Here is a 16,774-nt window from a genome sequence, read left to right as displayed (position 1 = left end):
AAATACCTCTGAGGAAATCGGATTATAAATACATTGAGGAATATCTTATATGTCTGTGACCCATTGCTAAAACCATTGATAAGTTAGAGGGAGAAACATATTGTTTCTACGGTTATCTGACAGGTAGATTAATTTTGATGCAAATCAATTCTGCAAACCAATTCTCAAGGGCCTTGTTGATAGTGTTATTAGTCGATTTTCCGATTTCTTATAACTGAGCGCAATGGACGGAACGCTGTTATTGTAACCGTTCTTCTTCCACAATTCAAGTCTAAATGGATAGACGGTTAGGTAACGACGCTCAACAATTACTCCGACAAGCGGTAATGGAGACTGCGAAAAGTTTAATTAAGGCAACGAATCCTACCCTAAGCAACGTACCTGAACCAGAGGACGATTTTTTTGATCTTGGTAATAATTCTAATATCTTCGACACAATAACGTGGTATTTGAATCATCGGATGCTGAAATGGAAGTTTTGCGTTATCTGAAAGATCCATGCACCGATCAATTATCGGTGCTTAACGGATACCCGCACATGAACCAATTATTTCTGCATTACAACACACCACTTCCATCATCTGCACCCGTAGAACGCTTATTTTCTTATGCAACAATAATTATTTGCGACAGTACAATAGATTAAATGATAAAAACTTTGAACAACGAGTATTAGCAGTATATAACGCTCAGCAAACATTGCCCAGTAGTCCAGAAGAATAAGCTATGAAACTGACTGACTTCTATTCTGGAATAACGTAGGTTAGCCCATTTTTTTATAAGTTGATTAGAGACGGACGAACATATTTTCACTCACCCCCCAAACAGATAGGTCCGGGTTTGTCCGTAACGATTGTTTAAACTTTTGAGATCCCACATTTTGTTAAATAACGTCTTTGTTATGGGTCATACACGAAAACTGTTCAAACAAAAGTTGTTCGTCTCATCATTCTCGATAAAACAAGCTGTTGTGAGATCAATTTCCATTATTTGTTTAGTTGAGAAATGCCAAATGCCGTAGCAAAAAAAATTTACATTTCTTGTTATAAATTGATGAATAAACAACGTGTGGCTTTGAAACTCATGGTACAGGTAATATGAAGTGTCTTCAAAATTATCGTGCAAGGCTTTTTTGACTGTGTTATACCGGGAAAATCTCTTGAAACTATACATACGATGCGCATGCGCCAAATAATTCAATCTCATTGGTCGGTGAAATCGCCCCGCGGCGATGTTTTCGTCTGCTGAGCAGAGGGCCAACGTACACAAAAATGAGACAAGACTCAAGAGCTGTAAATCTCTGGTGCATAAAACCGCGGATGGAGGTTATGTTGCTGTTTATTTTTACATAGTCCGAATTGTCTAAGAATACTATCGTTCAGCAATACCGTGGTCGATATCGGAAAATATTCAACCGACGCAAATATCAAATGATACAGAAATTGGATGTTATTTATTGAAAGAAAAAATCTGAAATTCAATGTGAAATGTCATTAACAAGTGGGAGTCTGGACAAACAGAGGTAGGTGAGTAAAAACAATGTTTATTGTGAACAGATTCTTTATTTACATAAAATTAAAAATACGTCTCATTAACGATTTATGTTTTGTGCATTTTATTGGAAATTAATTGTATCCAAAAATACCAAAAGTTCCAGTCTGATAATAATAGCTTGTAATATTTTCAGGTACGAAATAATTCATTGTGAAAGCGGGACTAAATTTGTCAGGCATGGAAGCATCTAGGTAAATTTCTAATTACGTGATCTTTGACTATTACAATATTTTAACATGGATTCAATGATAAAATTAGTTTTTTTTTCAGCAGGCTCAAAGTTTAAATTTTGATTAACACGAGGAAAATTATGCCTTACCTGATGGTCAAAACGTTTAGGTGGCAAGGATCCTGGTTTCTCGAGCGGTGCAATCATTATAACCATCGAACCTGGTTGTTCCGTCACACATCAGGTGCCAGAGTGAATTTCATCAGGCCATCGCCACCTTCTTAACATCAGTTGAGGCAAAATTGAAGAGCGGGATATACTACAGATGATAATGGCTGAATATCCCATCATTTTACTTTGATCGAGCCAATAGCGATGAGTTTGTTACTTAACCATTGCTGCCAATTCGTTCTACCGAGGAATCATTCTGTGCACCATTGTAATTCAAGCATTATTATTGACCAGCATTGTTTTTTAAACTTTATGCCATTTAATTTGGTATCTTATTTTGAAGCTTACTTTTACTCTCTTTGGCAATAAATTCAGATGAATGGTTTTTCAAGTCCTCAATTAGATTGTGGGGTTGAATTTTGCTAGGCAATCTGAATCAATCTAAATCTAGAATTGTTAAATAACTTCAGTTAAAAATGTCTTTAAATTTAATTCTAGTTGACGGTGTCATCTGGCTAACTCGTTGCACGATAACTTAAAACCAAATTCAATTTCACACTCTTTATAGGGTCCTACGCTAAGACTGAAAGCTTGTGAATCTCCATTTAGCGCAATTATTTCTGCATTTCATATTAGCATTGTCTGGAGCAAATAAAATCTCATTTTGAGATTGGAAATGGAACCTGAAACGCAGAAGTTATTCAGTAGCACGAATTGAAAACCAAGAATTTTATAATGGTTCCTGCAACAAAGGGACTCTTTCCAAATATCCTTGTTACAAGGTGATGTTCGGAGGACTATGAACAAGATATTGTATCGGATTACATTATTTGGAAAAAAATCTTCATGAACTTCGTTAAAAATTAGATATTCATTTATTTTGATGGAACAAGGCGCACAATCATGAATCCGATAAGTCAATATCTTCGTAATAATGTTCTGACATTACTCTAAAACATGATTGTCCTTGAAGGTAATTGTGACGTTAAGGCGCATTTTCAGAAAGTTGATTTTCAACTTGTGTCACAGGATGTGATCTACGTTCCTGAGTTCTACGCTTCCGATTAGATTTTTTTTGTTTCGAACTGCACTAACATGAAATACAGAAATTATTTTAATGAATCTAATATTACTTGAATTTTCAATTTTAGTATTAGGTTTCCTTCATTTATTTAATTGAACATCATTAAAACATCATTAAAAATACATTGACTATCGACTATTTGTAAATTTTGTTGAACTATTTTCGAGAAAAAAAAGATTCACAGTTCTGTTACAGATAGTGTGATATTTAAATTTCTTGAACACTCGGTTTAATGTCCCATTTTCAAAAGTAATAAAATTCAATATTACCGCCTGAAATCACAAGAGAGTGAGAAAGTCGCTTGGTTGCTTCAAAGTGGCGATGATCTTTGGACGTGTGATAAATTGAATAGGCAGATAACAGTAAATATTAGAGATGCAATTATTTTGGCCGTATCACCTGTTGACAGAAAAAAATTTCATTGTTATTTCTAATATACAAAATAATAAAAGTGATCAAATAAAGTGTTCCCACCAACCTGCTGCGTTTCTTCCGAGCACCCAAGATTTAAACAGATTTCTCATTTCAGTCGAATAAAGCCAATTTTCAAAGAGCATTAGCATCAACTTTTCGAGTCACGATCTCGACTGTTTAAGATTCTGACCTTAAAAATTCGTATGAACTATGTCGACGCCAGAAACAGAGTTTGATAGCTGAAACTCGGAGTGGCCAGCCTGCCCGTGCAGCCGATAAAACTCGCGCATGCGCATTGTATGTATAGTTTCAAGAGATTGTCCCGGTATAGTTGAGCAACAATCCGCGACAAGCCAAAATCCGTATATCGTCTGCCCTTTCTTATGTGGTTGTTCCGTCACACATCAGGTGCCAGAGTGAATTTCATCAGGCCATCGCCACCTTCTTAACATCAGTTGAGGCAAAATTGAAGAGCGGGATATACTACAGATGATAATGGCTGAATATCCCATCATTTTACTTTGATCGAGCCAATAGCGATGAGTTTGTTACTTAACCATTGCTGCCAATTCGTTCTACCGAGGAATCATTCTGTGCACCATTGTAATTCAAGCATTATTATTGACCAGCATTGTTTTTTAAACTTTATGCCATTTAATTTGGTATCTTATTTTGAAGCTTACTTTTACTCTCTTTGGCAATAAATTCAGATGAATGGTTTTTCAAGTCCTCAATTAGATTGTGGGGTTGAATTTTGCTAGGCAATCTGAATCAATCTAAATCTAGAATTGTTAAATAACTTCAGTTAAAAATGTCTTTAAATTTAATTCTAGTTGACGGTGTCATCTGGCTAACTCGTTGCACGATAACTTAAAACCAAATTCAATTTCACACTCTTTATAGGGTCCTACGCTAAGACTGAAAGCTTGTGAATCTCCATTTAGCGCAATTATTTCTGCATTTCATATTAGCATTGTCTGGAGCAAATAAAATCTCATTTTGAGATTGGAAATGGAACCTGAAACGCAGAAGTTATTCAGTAGCACGAATTGAAAACCAAGAATTTTATAATGGTTCCTGCAACAAAGGGACTCTTTCCAAATATCCTTGTTACAAGGTGATGTTCGGAGGACTATGAACAAGATATTGTATCGGATTACATTATTTGGAAAAAAATCTTCATGAACTTCGTTAAAAATTAGATATTCATTTATTTTGATGGAACAAGGCGCACAATCATGAATCCGATAAGTCAATATCTTCGTAATAATGTTCTGACATTACTCTAAAACATGATTGTCCTTGAAGGTAATTGTGACGTTAAGGCGCATTTTCAGAAAGTTGATTTTCAACTTGTGTCACAGGATGTGATCTACGTTCCTGAGTTCTACGCTTCCGATTAGATTTTTTTTGTTTCGAACTGCACTAACATGAAATACAGAAATTATTTTAATGAATCTAATATTACTTGAATTTTCAATTTTAGTATTAGGTTTCCTTCATTTATTTAATTGAACATCATTAAAACATCATTAAAAATACATTGACTATCGACTATTTGTAAATTTTGTTGAACTATTTTCGAGAAAAAAAAGATTCACAGTTCTGTTACAGATAGTGTGATATTTAAATTTCTTGAACACTCGGTTTAATGTCCCATTTTCAAAAGTAATAAAATTCAATATTACCGCCTGAAATCACAAGAGAGTGAGAAAGTCGCTTGGTTGCTTCAAAGTGGCGATGATCTTTGGACGTGTGATAAATTGAATAGGCAGATAACAGTAAATATTAGAGATGCAATTATTTTGGCCGTATCACCTGTTGACAGAAAAAAATTTCATTGTTATTTCTAATATACAAAATAATAAAAGTGATCAAATAAAGTGTTCCCACCAACCTGCTGCGTTTCTTCCGAGCACCCAAGATTTAAACAGATTTCTCATTTCAGTCGAATAAAGCCAATTTTCAAAGAGCATTAGCATCAACTTTTCGAGTCACGATCTCGACTGTTTAAGATTCTGACCTTAAAAATTCGTATGAACTATGTCGACGCCAGAAACAGAGTTTGATAGCTGAAACTCGGAGTGGCCAGCCTGCCCGTGCAGCCGATAAAACTCGCGCATGCGCATTGTATGTATAGTTTCAAGAGATTGTCCCGGTATAGTTGAGCAACAATCCGCGACAAGCCAAAATCCGTATATCGTCTGCCCTTTCTTATGTGGTTGTTCCGTCACACATCAGGTGCCAGAGTGAATTTCATCAGGCCATCGCCACCTTCTTAACATCAGTTGAGGCAAAATTGAAGAGCGGGATATACTACAGATGATAATGGCTGAATATCCCATCATTTTACTTTGATCGAGCCAATAGCGATGAGTTTGTTACTTAACCATTGCTGCCAATTCGTTCTACCGAGGAATCATTCTGTGCACCATTGTAATTCAAGCATTATTATTGACCAGCATTGTTTTTTAAACTTTATGCCATTTAATTTGGTATCTTATTTTGAAGCTTACTTTTACTCTCTTTGGCAATAAATTCAGATGAATGGTTTTTCAAGTCCTCAATTAGATTGTGGGGTTGAATTTTGCTAGGCAATCTGAATCAATCTAAATCTAGAATTGTTAAATAACTTCAGTTAAAAATGTCTTTAAATTTAATTCTAGTTGACGGTGTCATCTGGCTAACTCGTTGCACGATAACTTAAAACCAAATTCAATTTCACACTCTTTATAGGGTCCTACGCTAAGACTGAAAGCTTGTGAATCTCCATTTAGCGCAATTATTTCTGCATTTCATATTAGCATTGTCTGGAGCAAATAAAATCTCATTTTGAGATTGGAAATGGAACCTGAAACGCAGAAGTTATTCAGTAGCACGAATTGAAAACCAAGAATTTTATAATGGTTCCTGCAACAAAGGGACTCTTTCCAAATATCCTTGTTACAAGGTGATGTTCGGAGGACTATGAACAAGATATTGTATCGGATTACATTATTTGGAAAAAAATCTTCATGAACTTCGTTAAAAATTAGATATTCATTTATTTTGATGGAACAAGGCGCACAATCATGAATCCGATAAGTCAATATCTTCGTAATAATGTTCTGACATTACTCTAAAACATGATTGTCCTTGAAGGTAATTGTGACGTTAAGGCGCATTTTCAGAAAGTTGATTTTCAACTTGTGTCACAGGATGTGATCTACGTTCCTGAGTTCTACGCTTCCGATTAGATTTTTTTTGTTTCGAACTGCACTAACATGAAATACAGAAATTATTTTAATGAATCTAATATTACTTGAATTTTCAATTTTAGTATTAGGTTTCCTTCATTTATTTAATTGAACATCATTAAAACATCATTAAAAATACATTGACTATCGACTATTTGTAAATTTTGTTGAACTATTTTCGAGAAAAAAAAGATTCACAGTTCTGTTACAGATAGTGTGATATTTAAATTTCTTGAACACTCGGTTTAATGTCCCATTTTCAAAAGTAATAAAATTCAATATTACCGCCTGAAATCACAAGAGAGTGAGAAAGTCGCTTGGTTGCTTCAAAGTGGCGATGATCTTTGGACGTGTGATAAATTGAATAGGCAGATAACAGTAAATATTAGAGATGCAATTATTTTGGCCGTATCACCTGTTGACAGAAAAAAATTTCATTGTTATTTCTAATATACAAAATAATAAAAGTGATCAAATAAAGTGTTCCCACCAACCTGCTGCGTTTCTTCCGAGCACCCAAGATTTAAACAGATTTCTCATTTCAGTCGAATAAAGCCAATTTTCAAAGAGCATTAGCATCAACTTTTCGAGTCACGATCTCGACTGTTTAAGATTCTGACCTTAAAAATTCGTATGAACTATGTCGACGCCAGAAACAGAGTTTGATAGCTGAAACTCGGAGTGGCCAGCCTGCCCGTGCAGCCGATAAAACTCGCGCATGCGCATTGTATGTATAGTTTCAAGAGATTGTCCCGGTATAGTTGAGCAACAATCCGCGACAAGCCAAAATCCGTATATCGTCTGCCCTTTCTTATGTGGTTGTTCCGTCACACATCAGGTGCCAGAGTGAATTTCATCAGGCCATCGCCACCTTCTTAACATCAGTTGAGGCAAAATTGAAGAGCGGGATATACTACAGATGATAATGGCTGAATATCCCATCATTTTACTTTGATCGAGCCAATAGCGATGAGTTTGTTACTTAACCATTGCTGCCAATTCGTTCTACCGAGGAATCATTCTGTGCACCATTGTAATTCAAGCATTATTATTGACCAGCATTGTTTTTTAAACTTTATGCCATTTAATTTGGTATCTTATTTTGAAGCTTACTTTTACTCTCTTTGGCAATAAATTCAGATGAATGGTTTTTCAAGTCCTCAATTAGATTGTGGGGTTGAATTTTGCTAGGCAATCTGAATCAATCTAAATCTAGAATTGTTAAATAACTTCAGTTAAAAATGTCTTTAAATTTAATTCTAGTTGACGGTGTCATCTGGCTAACTCGTTGCACGATAACTTAAAACCAAATTCAATTTCACACTCTTTATAGGGTCCTACGCTAAGACTGAAAGCTTGTGAATCTCCATTTAGCGCAATTATTTCTGCATTTCATATTAGCATTGTCTGGAGCAAATAAAATCTCATTTTGAGATTGGAAATGGAACCTGAAACGCAGAAGTTATTCAGTAGCACGAATTGAAAACCAAGAATTTTATAATGGTTCCTGCAACAAAGGGACTCTTTCCAAATATCCTTGTTACAAGGTGATGTTCGGAGGACTATGAACAAGATATTGTATCGGATTACATTATTTGGAAAAAAATCTTCATGAACTTCGTTAAAAATTAGATATTCATTTATTTTGATGGAACAAGGCGCACAATCATGAATCCGATAAGTCAATATCTTCGTAATAATGTTCTGACATTACTCTAAAACATGATTGTCCTTGAAGGTAATTGTGACGTTAAGGCGCATTTTCAGAAAGTTGATTTTCAACTTGTGTCACAGGATGTGATCTACGTTCCTGAGTTCTACGCTTCCGATTAGATTTTTTTTGTTTCGAACTGCACTAACATGAAATACAGAAATTATTTTAATGAATCTAATATTACTTGAATTTTCAATTTTAGTATTAGGTTTCCTTCATTTATTTAATTGAACATCATTAAAACATCATTAAAAATACATTGACTATCGACTATTTGTAAATTTTGTTGAACTATTTTCGAGAAAAAAAAGATTCACAGTTCTGTTACAGATAGTGTGATATTTAAATTTCTTGAACACTCGGTTTAATGTCCCATTTTCAAAAGTAATAAAATTCAATATTACCGCCTGAAATCACAAGAGAGTGAGAAAGTCGCTTGGTTGCTTCAAAGTGGCGATGATCTTTGGACGTGTGATAAATTGAATAGGCAGATAACAGTAAATATTAGAGATGCAATTATTTTGGCCGTATCACCTGTTGACAGAAAAAAATTTCATTGTTATTTCTAATATACAAAATAATAAAAGTGATCAAATAAAGTGTTCCCACCAACCTGCTGCGTTTCTTCCGAGCACCCAAGATTTAAACAGATTTCTCATTTCAGTCGAATAAAGCCAATTTTCAAAGAGCATTAGCATCAACTTTTCGAGTCACGATCTCGACTGTTTAAGATTCTGACCTTAAAAATTCGTATGAACTATGTCGACGCCAGAAACAGAGTTTGATAGCTGAAACTCGGAGTGGCCAGCCTGCCCGTGCAGCCGATAAAACTCGCGCATGCGCATTGTATGTATAGTTTCAAGAGATTGTCCCGGTATAGTTGAGCAACAATCCGCGACAAGCCAAAATCCGTATATCGTCTGCCCTTTCTTATGTGATTGGCCCACGGGTTGCCAAAAAATCATGGAGTCAGTTCGTTACTAGTACTTTCCATAAATGAAAGAAAAAAAAATTTTTATACTCAAAAATCACAATTTATGGGCGACTTGAAATTTTTTGCTCTTAAACAAATAGAGATATCTCCGAGAATGTTCATATTATTGTAAATATTATGATGGATTGTACTTGCCCTTCATTTGACGAGTAATTAAAAAAAAAAACATGTATATCTTGATTAGAACCGGAGATAACGGTGTTTAAGTGTTATTTTGTTTATTGTTGTTGTAATTAACATTGAGGGGGAAAAAATATCAGCTATCTCTCAACACCCCAAGGCATCACCGTGAATTTTTTCAGATCTTTCGATGCGTTGTATCTAGTAAAAAAAAAGCGCCGTTAGTGGGAGGAATGATGTCGGGCGGCGTGGTGGGGGGCTCGAGGCTTCGCACGCCCAGCTGTTCTCACCGCTCAATTAAAAAATTAATAACTCCGTTAATAATTATCGTACATTTTTTTTTTAAACTATATAATTTTTTTCTCAACAATTCGAATCTGTAATTAGATTTTTAATATTTTTGATATTTTTTTTTCCAAACCAACCCCCAAATTGCATTCGGCGACTTATTTTGCTATGGTTATTATTTTCAGATTTTTTTACGTATATCTACGTATAGAGATATAGAGTCTACTGCGTCTGGTTTATAAGTACAAATAATTGATATCAATCCTTTTTTTTCAACTAAATTTACTTAACATTTTTCACTTTAAATTTAGTTCGAAGTTGACTTCGAATCTCATTGATTGATGAAAAATTTCGATCTTCGCCTTCGCTCGTCTGAGCTCAGAGTAGATTCAATTGTTTATTTGCGAATTTCCCCAGAAACTTCTTTCGCCCGAGTCAGTTCCCGTTCTCGTGAGGAAGAATCGAAGATTTATTTAGAGCTCCTCAGAACTATTCATGAGGTTCGTGAGGATTGGTTGATAAAACAAACCTTTTCTTCTTTATCAGCTCCCATCTGGGTTATTAATGCAGAAGCTATGGCTGATCAAGTTTTTAAAGATTTCTGTACCTCCTTGACATGCGTAGGTTAACCTATACTTGCTTTATGAAGGAATAAACCTAATTAAGTGAAAGACAAAGAAAAGTAAAATAGATTTTCTATATCGGAATAACACAAAGATTACATGAAATTGTGGTTCAAAAATTGCTTTCCTGCAATCATTATTTTGTGCAGCTGGTCTCCATTTTGTAGGTTCGAGGCGGGGTGACGCTTTATTAGTCGAAATCGGGTTTCGGTCGGTTTGATTTTCTGCGCTGTACCTAACGCTTAGTCGGAATCGGGTTTCGGTCAACTTGATTTTCTGCGTTCAATCGATGTCCATAGTATTGAACAGGAGAGATTTTCTTGTTTGTTTCTACGTGTTTCATATTATAGCTCCATCCTAAATCACCGCTCGGAAATAGTAATGGAAAAGTCATTGGATCAACGTGATGCGAATATTTTGGCATATATCCAACTGCACGGTCTTGTTTTGGAAATACTTGTACTTCTATATTTTCAGATACTGCCCCGTCATCTGAAACGATCAGAGCTGCTAGCTCACCACAAGTCAGCGCATTGTACCGCCGTCTATCGTCTTCCTTGAGTGCAATAAAGTTTAATCTCACCAGGCTTTCTCCCTTAACAAATCGCTCGTACGTTGTTTTAAAATTTGCTGCATAAGGATTGATATCTATTATCAGTCTACCAATAATTTCTAACAGATTTGCTCTTCTGGCGTCATTTTCTCTCAGCGCTAGCTGAGTTTGTACGTCGTAGATGTAAATTTGTCCATATCTTGGTCGGTTATTGTTTGCGGTCTTTAAACTTGTAGATATTTTGTAACTCACATCCCCGATTATTTTCATTACATATGGTCCTGGATTCCCCAGATCTGCCACGGTACAATTGAATGATGCAAACTCAAACGCGTCATTATATAATTGTATATGTTGTCTGAAGTGTCTTGATACTTCGTCATTCCCTTCTCGCAGACGTTGAAGTACATCAGGATATTCCGTTAATGGTGGTAATGTTATTTTTCCTCCATGACAGCAATTATTTGCCACCCTTCCTGTTTCATATTTGAACCTTTCTGCATTGCAATGTTTACATTTTACGTTCATTTCACCCATGTCTAGTTGCTCCACAGTTTTGAAAATGCCTTTTTCAACATCCCCGTTGTAACGATGCTCAGCAATGATTGATTCACTGTTCATTGCTTCCACTCGTTCTCTGTGTCTGTCTAATTCCAACCTGTCTTTGCTATCTTCTATTGTTTGGCTGAATACAGACAGTTCTTTCTCCATCGATGTCAACGTATCACTGTCACTTAATATTTCGTCACAAACATGAATTTCAGATACGTTATTTTTGCTCACAAGTCGTTGATACACTTCTTCTTCGTGTGTCGTTACATCTACTCGTTGTCTCTTGCTGTCCAGTTCAATTCCTTCTGTGCTTACTTTTCTTTTTTTCATCAATTTAAGCTTCTGTTCGTTGGTTGAAAATTGGTGTTCCTTCTCCATTAATATCGATCTATTTCCTTGACTTGCTGAATTATTTTTGCTACCGCTCTGCCTGTTATTCTCCAAAATCACCTTCTTTATATTATTTTTTTCTCTATATTTGTGTTCCTGTTCACTCCGCAAAACACCTCTCTTTCTCTTGTGGTCAACATAGATCCTGGTCGTCCTCTTGCCTGGTTATACGAATATTTGTTGGATATTATTCTATGGCTTATTTGGTTCTTCGCACTTACAATTTTATTTTCCTCTTTCTTTTGTGATACTTCCGACCATCCACCATCTTCATCGCCTTGTCTGCTGCTTGAAACTCCTCCTTTCTCCATTGTCATCGTAAATCCTGACTGTCCTTTTGACTGTTTGGTGATATATTTAGATTTACTATCATTTGCTTGTTACTTTTGATACTTATTACTCACTATCTGAATTTTATTTTGGTTCTGCAAGACATCAAAGTGTCCACTGTCTCCGTCGCCGGTGAAGAGTAGCGAGAATTGTGTTTCATTTTGGGATCCGATTCGGTGTGGATGAATTTGTTCTTCGCGATACACGATTAAACATATCTTAAAAATGTCCGCAGCTGCAGCTAATTCTGCTTCTCCCCCGTAAATTCCATTCTTATTCACATGTGATTTGTAATCACCAGGTGACCTAATCGCAGCACCGTTTGACTCATTACCTGTAATAAAACCCGCAACTGTAGACCAATTATCCACTATATTTGAAACGATACTCAGTCTCACCTCTGCGTGTCGATCTTGAGTGCCGTATACACAATACGCCAGCGCGCGAAAAAGACAATTCCCGTCGAGATGATCTCGATAATTTTCGTTTGCATGTTCATTTTTTGCGTGTCAGAAACAGATAAAGATATAAAGATGTTTGTCAAAGACTGTCATAAACAGCCGATGACAGCTGTCAAAGGAAGTTTTGTTTGCTAGATGCTTTTTGTTTTGTTTTCGGCATCTCACCCCACCGCCAACTTCATGCGTATACTATTGTTATTATAAACTTTTTTATACTATTGTTATTATAATCTTTTTGTACCTGTTCATTTCTTCGAAACTTTTTTATTAGATAGAGTGACTCGTCAAATGAAGGGCAAGTATAATCCATCATAATATTTACAATAATATGAATATTCTCGGAGATATCTCTATTTGTTTAAGAGCAAAAAATTTCAAGTCGCCCATAAATTGTGATTTTTGAGTATAAAAATTTTTTTTTCTTTCATTTATGGAAAGTACTAGTAACGAACTGACTCCATGATTTTTTGGCAACCCGTAGGCCAATCACATAAGAAAGGGCAGACGATATACGGATTTTGGCTTGTCGCGGATTGTTGCTCAACTATATAACACAGCCAAAAAAGCCTTGCACGATAATTTTGAAGACACTTCATATCACCTGTACCATGAGTTTCAAAGCCACACGTTGTTTATTCATCAATTTATAACAAGAAATGTAAATTTTTTTTCCACGGCATTTGGCATTTTGCAACTAAACACATAATGGAAATTGATCTCACAACAGCTTGTTTTATCGAGAATGATGAGACGAACAACTTTTGTTTGAACAGTTTTTGTGTATGACCCATAACAAAGACGTTATTTCACAAAATGTGGGATCTCAAAAGCTTAAACAATCGTTACGGACAAACCCGGACCTATCTGTTTGGGGGGTGAGTGAAAATATGTTCGTCCGTCTCTAATGAACCTATAAAAAATCGGCTAACCAACGTTATTCCAGAATAGAACTTAATTTTATTCTCCTGGACTACAGTGATTAGCTTGAGTAACAGAGATGGGCAAAATCTGTATACTCGTTACTTGATAAATAAACGTAAAGCGTTTATTTAATTTTGCGACTATTAGTTTTGTAAAAAATGTAATTGTACGATCTCTTTTGCGATTATTTTGTTAAGTGCATTGTTGATGTTCATTTGTGATTCTTCACGAAAGGAAAGAACTGTAGGTACGATTAGTTTGTAAAATCGACAGAATATGCCAAAAGAAGAATGCTGATTAATTATGAAAATATACGTATTTTGTTTATGAGAAAAAGATTTGTGTGCAAGTTTCTTCTATAAGTGTTTATTTTGGCAACTATCCCTTGGCCTGACTATCATTATTAGTACTACAATTTCTGGAGAAAAAATTGAAAAAAATGAAAATTCGGAATAGTCACCAAACTAGACATTACCTGTAACCCCTGACTGAAAAAGATTGTATAATAATAATGTACATTAGAACCATAAAAATAGCATTAAATCACCAAAGTCCTCAAATGATTGATTAATCAACGGGTTCCACATGACGTCGCGCGTCAATCGGAAGTTCGAATATGATCCCACATAGAAAAGAAATATATTATAACATACATCCGAAATATATAACTAATTGTTGCTATAATATATGGGTGATTAATAAAGGCAAATTATTTGCCTTATTTCATTTCATTGTGGCAAAAAAGGAAATACCGATGGATAAAAAATAATAGGAATGAAAAAGAAATTACATTAAATATCGATATCAGTTACAAATATATCAATTAACTTAAAAGAAATGAATGCTCGATACAGCTGTATACATCGTACCTTGATACTAATGTATTTGCATTACCAATCCTTAGAATATTCCGTATTCCAATATAGATTAACATCAAAATTTCAGTAACTAGATACTAAGAGCGCGATTTCCCTTGGGTAAATATAATTTAATCGGACGATAATGTTTCAATAAAATAATCATGTTTTCCGTGAATTTTGTCAGATTATTCAATTTGATGGTATCCAAATACGGAGTAAATACTGAAACGAATTGGATCATTATTTGTGTTGAAATGAATACTGAGTCCAGTAGAATTCATTATTCATATTGAAATGTATACTGAATCCAGTAGAATTCATTATTTATTTTCGGAACGAATACCGAATCCAGTAGGATTCGTTACTCATTTTGAAATGAATACTGAGTCCAGTAGAATTCATTATTCATTTTCAGAACGAATACTGAATCCAACTGGATGCATATTGATTCTCAGAACGAATACTGAATCAAGTTGGATTAATTATTAAAAAAAAAATGAATATCCATCAGACATGTATTCGGTATTATTGTAATATTCGAATACGAAATGTATTCGAGTATGCCAATTCCTGGTCGCGGAGCATCCAGATCCTGTACCGTTCGCAGGCAGTGCTATATGGGATTACCGACAAAATAACCTAATAACACAACCAGTTACAAAATAACCTGGAAAAAAATAACCGTGATACAGATCGTAATGTATGTAGAATAGCGAAGTATAAGTGAGTATGAAGGTATATGTTGTGAAGTGGCGGGTTTTCCACCCCGTTATCGACCCGCACCTCTACTTCCAGGCGGAACCCAATAGATCCATCAAACGAGGAAAGAGTCCTGCCGTGCTGCACGGGCGACGATCAGAGCTCAATTTAGGTTTCTTGTATAATTGCTGATGCCTATTGTCTTCCCTGCAAAATTCTCTGAGGTTGCCGACGCTGCCGTCATCACTGCCGAGCCCGACTATTCTACACCGTCTGTGCTGCCGACGAAGGAACCGGAGGGAAACGCCTACGACCGGCGGGAATTCAGAAGCCCCGGATCCAGTAGTCGCGCTGGCCTCGGTGTGGGCCCTCCTCAGGGACAACTTTTATTCTACATCAGAACAATACATAGTTTACCGATGATAAAAAATCTTAAATACACTGTAGAAATTAACCATAATGAAATACCCTCAACCCATCAACCAATAACTATGAAGGTAATATTAAAATATATTGGTTTTATAAACATATACAAAGAATGACCTAGTAGTAGTTGAGGCATCACAAGTATCTCCCAAGTAATCATACTCGTAAAGGCCAACGCGCATTGCACCGCGGCGAACGGCGGCGATCCGCGCCGAACGGCGGCGAATTTTCATTCTCCACATGGTTTTTTATGCAAATGCGCGCATTGCACAGCGATAACCGGCAGCGAACCGCGCCGAACCGCTGCGACAATTTGTGCGCGTACTACGCACAATTTGATAAGCTGGCCACCGTTGGGCGCGGATCGCCGCCGTTCGCCGCCGTTCGCCGCCGTTCGCCGCGGTGCAATGCGCGTTGGCCTTAACGGGTCATTGAAAAATGAAAAATAAAACAAAGTCACTAACGTCAGAATATTCTTATGTATTAGATGACAAGGAATCAGCGTAGTCAAAAAGGAGAGCATAATTGTCAACAATTAAATAGGCCGGCTACTGATGCCTTCAATTCGGCGTCTCTCCCACTTTCCCATCAATAATTTTATAATTAGAAATTAGTTTAAACCCACGAATTGAAACCCTGGTCGTTACGAACTAACAGATGTGAGAAGAGCAGGACAGGGAGAAGAAAAGTCAGAAACGATCCAGATAGAATAGAGCAACTACTATAAGATCAATATCAATAATCGAATCCGTCGGTAACTTATCAGTTCGATGAAGAATCGGTAATTAGTCTAATATATCTGTTACTTAGTTTTTCGACATCTTGTAGATTGACAGAATCGCGATGGCTCACAATATTACACATCTTTAAAACAGTCGTTTATAATAATTACGTTCTTGATGTAAAATGATCGTATTATCAAAATCAAAATTGTGATCATATTCAACACAACGTTTTGTTAAAGCAGTAAATCTATCCACTAAGGAACTTAGTTTCAATTCTGGATTTTTGAGAGTGCAAAAACTTATTAGCCATCCTCATAGGTAATACCGATGTTATCTCAGACTCTAATTTAGGTAATTGTCTATTGATTTTTACTATTTCACTATGTGTATCACTAATTTCTAGGTTTTGTTTTATTTTTAATTTCTCGATTGTTCGTTACGAGTATTATTACTTGGGAGATGCTTGTGATGCCTCAACTGCTACTAGATC

The 16,774-nt window shown here is 35.8% G+C and overlaps 1 protein-coding gene across 1 annotated transcript; it reads right to left on the bottom strand.

Moving 5' to 3' along the window:
• Positions 1–10,602: 10,602 nt before the first annotated feature.
• On the bottom strand, positions 10,603–11,631 carry LOC124295430. The gene has a single exon (XM_046745419.1). The coding sequence runs from the start codon at positions 11,629–11,631 to the stop codon at positions 10,603–10,605; it is 1,029 nt and encodes a 342-aa protein (XP_046601375.1).
• Positions 11,632–16,774: the final 5,143 nt, after the last annotated feature.

This window comes from Neodiprion lecontei, chromosome 7 (assembly GCF_021901455.1).
Source record: "Neodiprion lecontei isolate iyNeoLeco1 chromosome 7, iyNeoLeco1.1, whole genome shotgun sequence".
NCBI classification, from domain to species: Eukaryota; Metazoa; Arthropoda; class Insecta; order Hymenoptera; family Diprionidae; genus Neodiprion; species Neodiprion lecontei.
Note: the sequence above shows the minus strand (reverse complement) of the source record. Positions and strands in the feature narration are given on the sequence as shown.

Coding starts and splice junctions, on each gene's coding strand:
- LOC124295430 (XM_046745419.1), bottom strand. CDS start 11,631: ATGGAGAAAGAACTGTCTGTATTCAGCCAAACAATAGAAGATAGCAAA.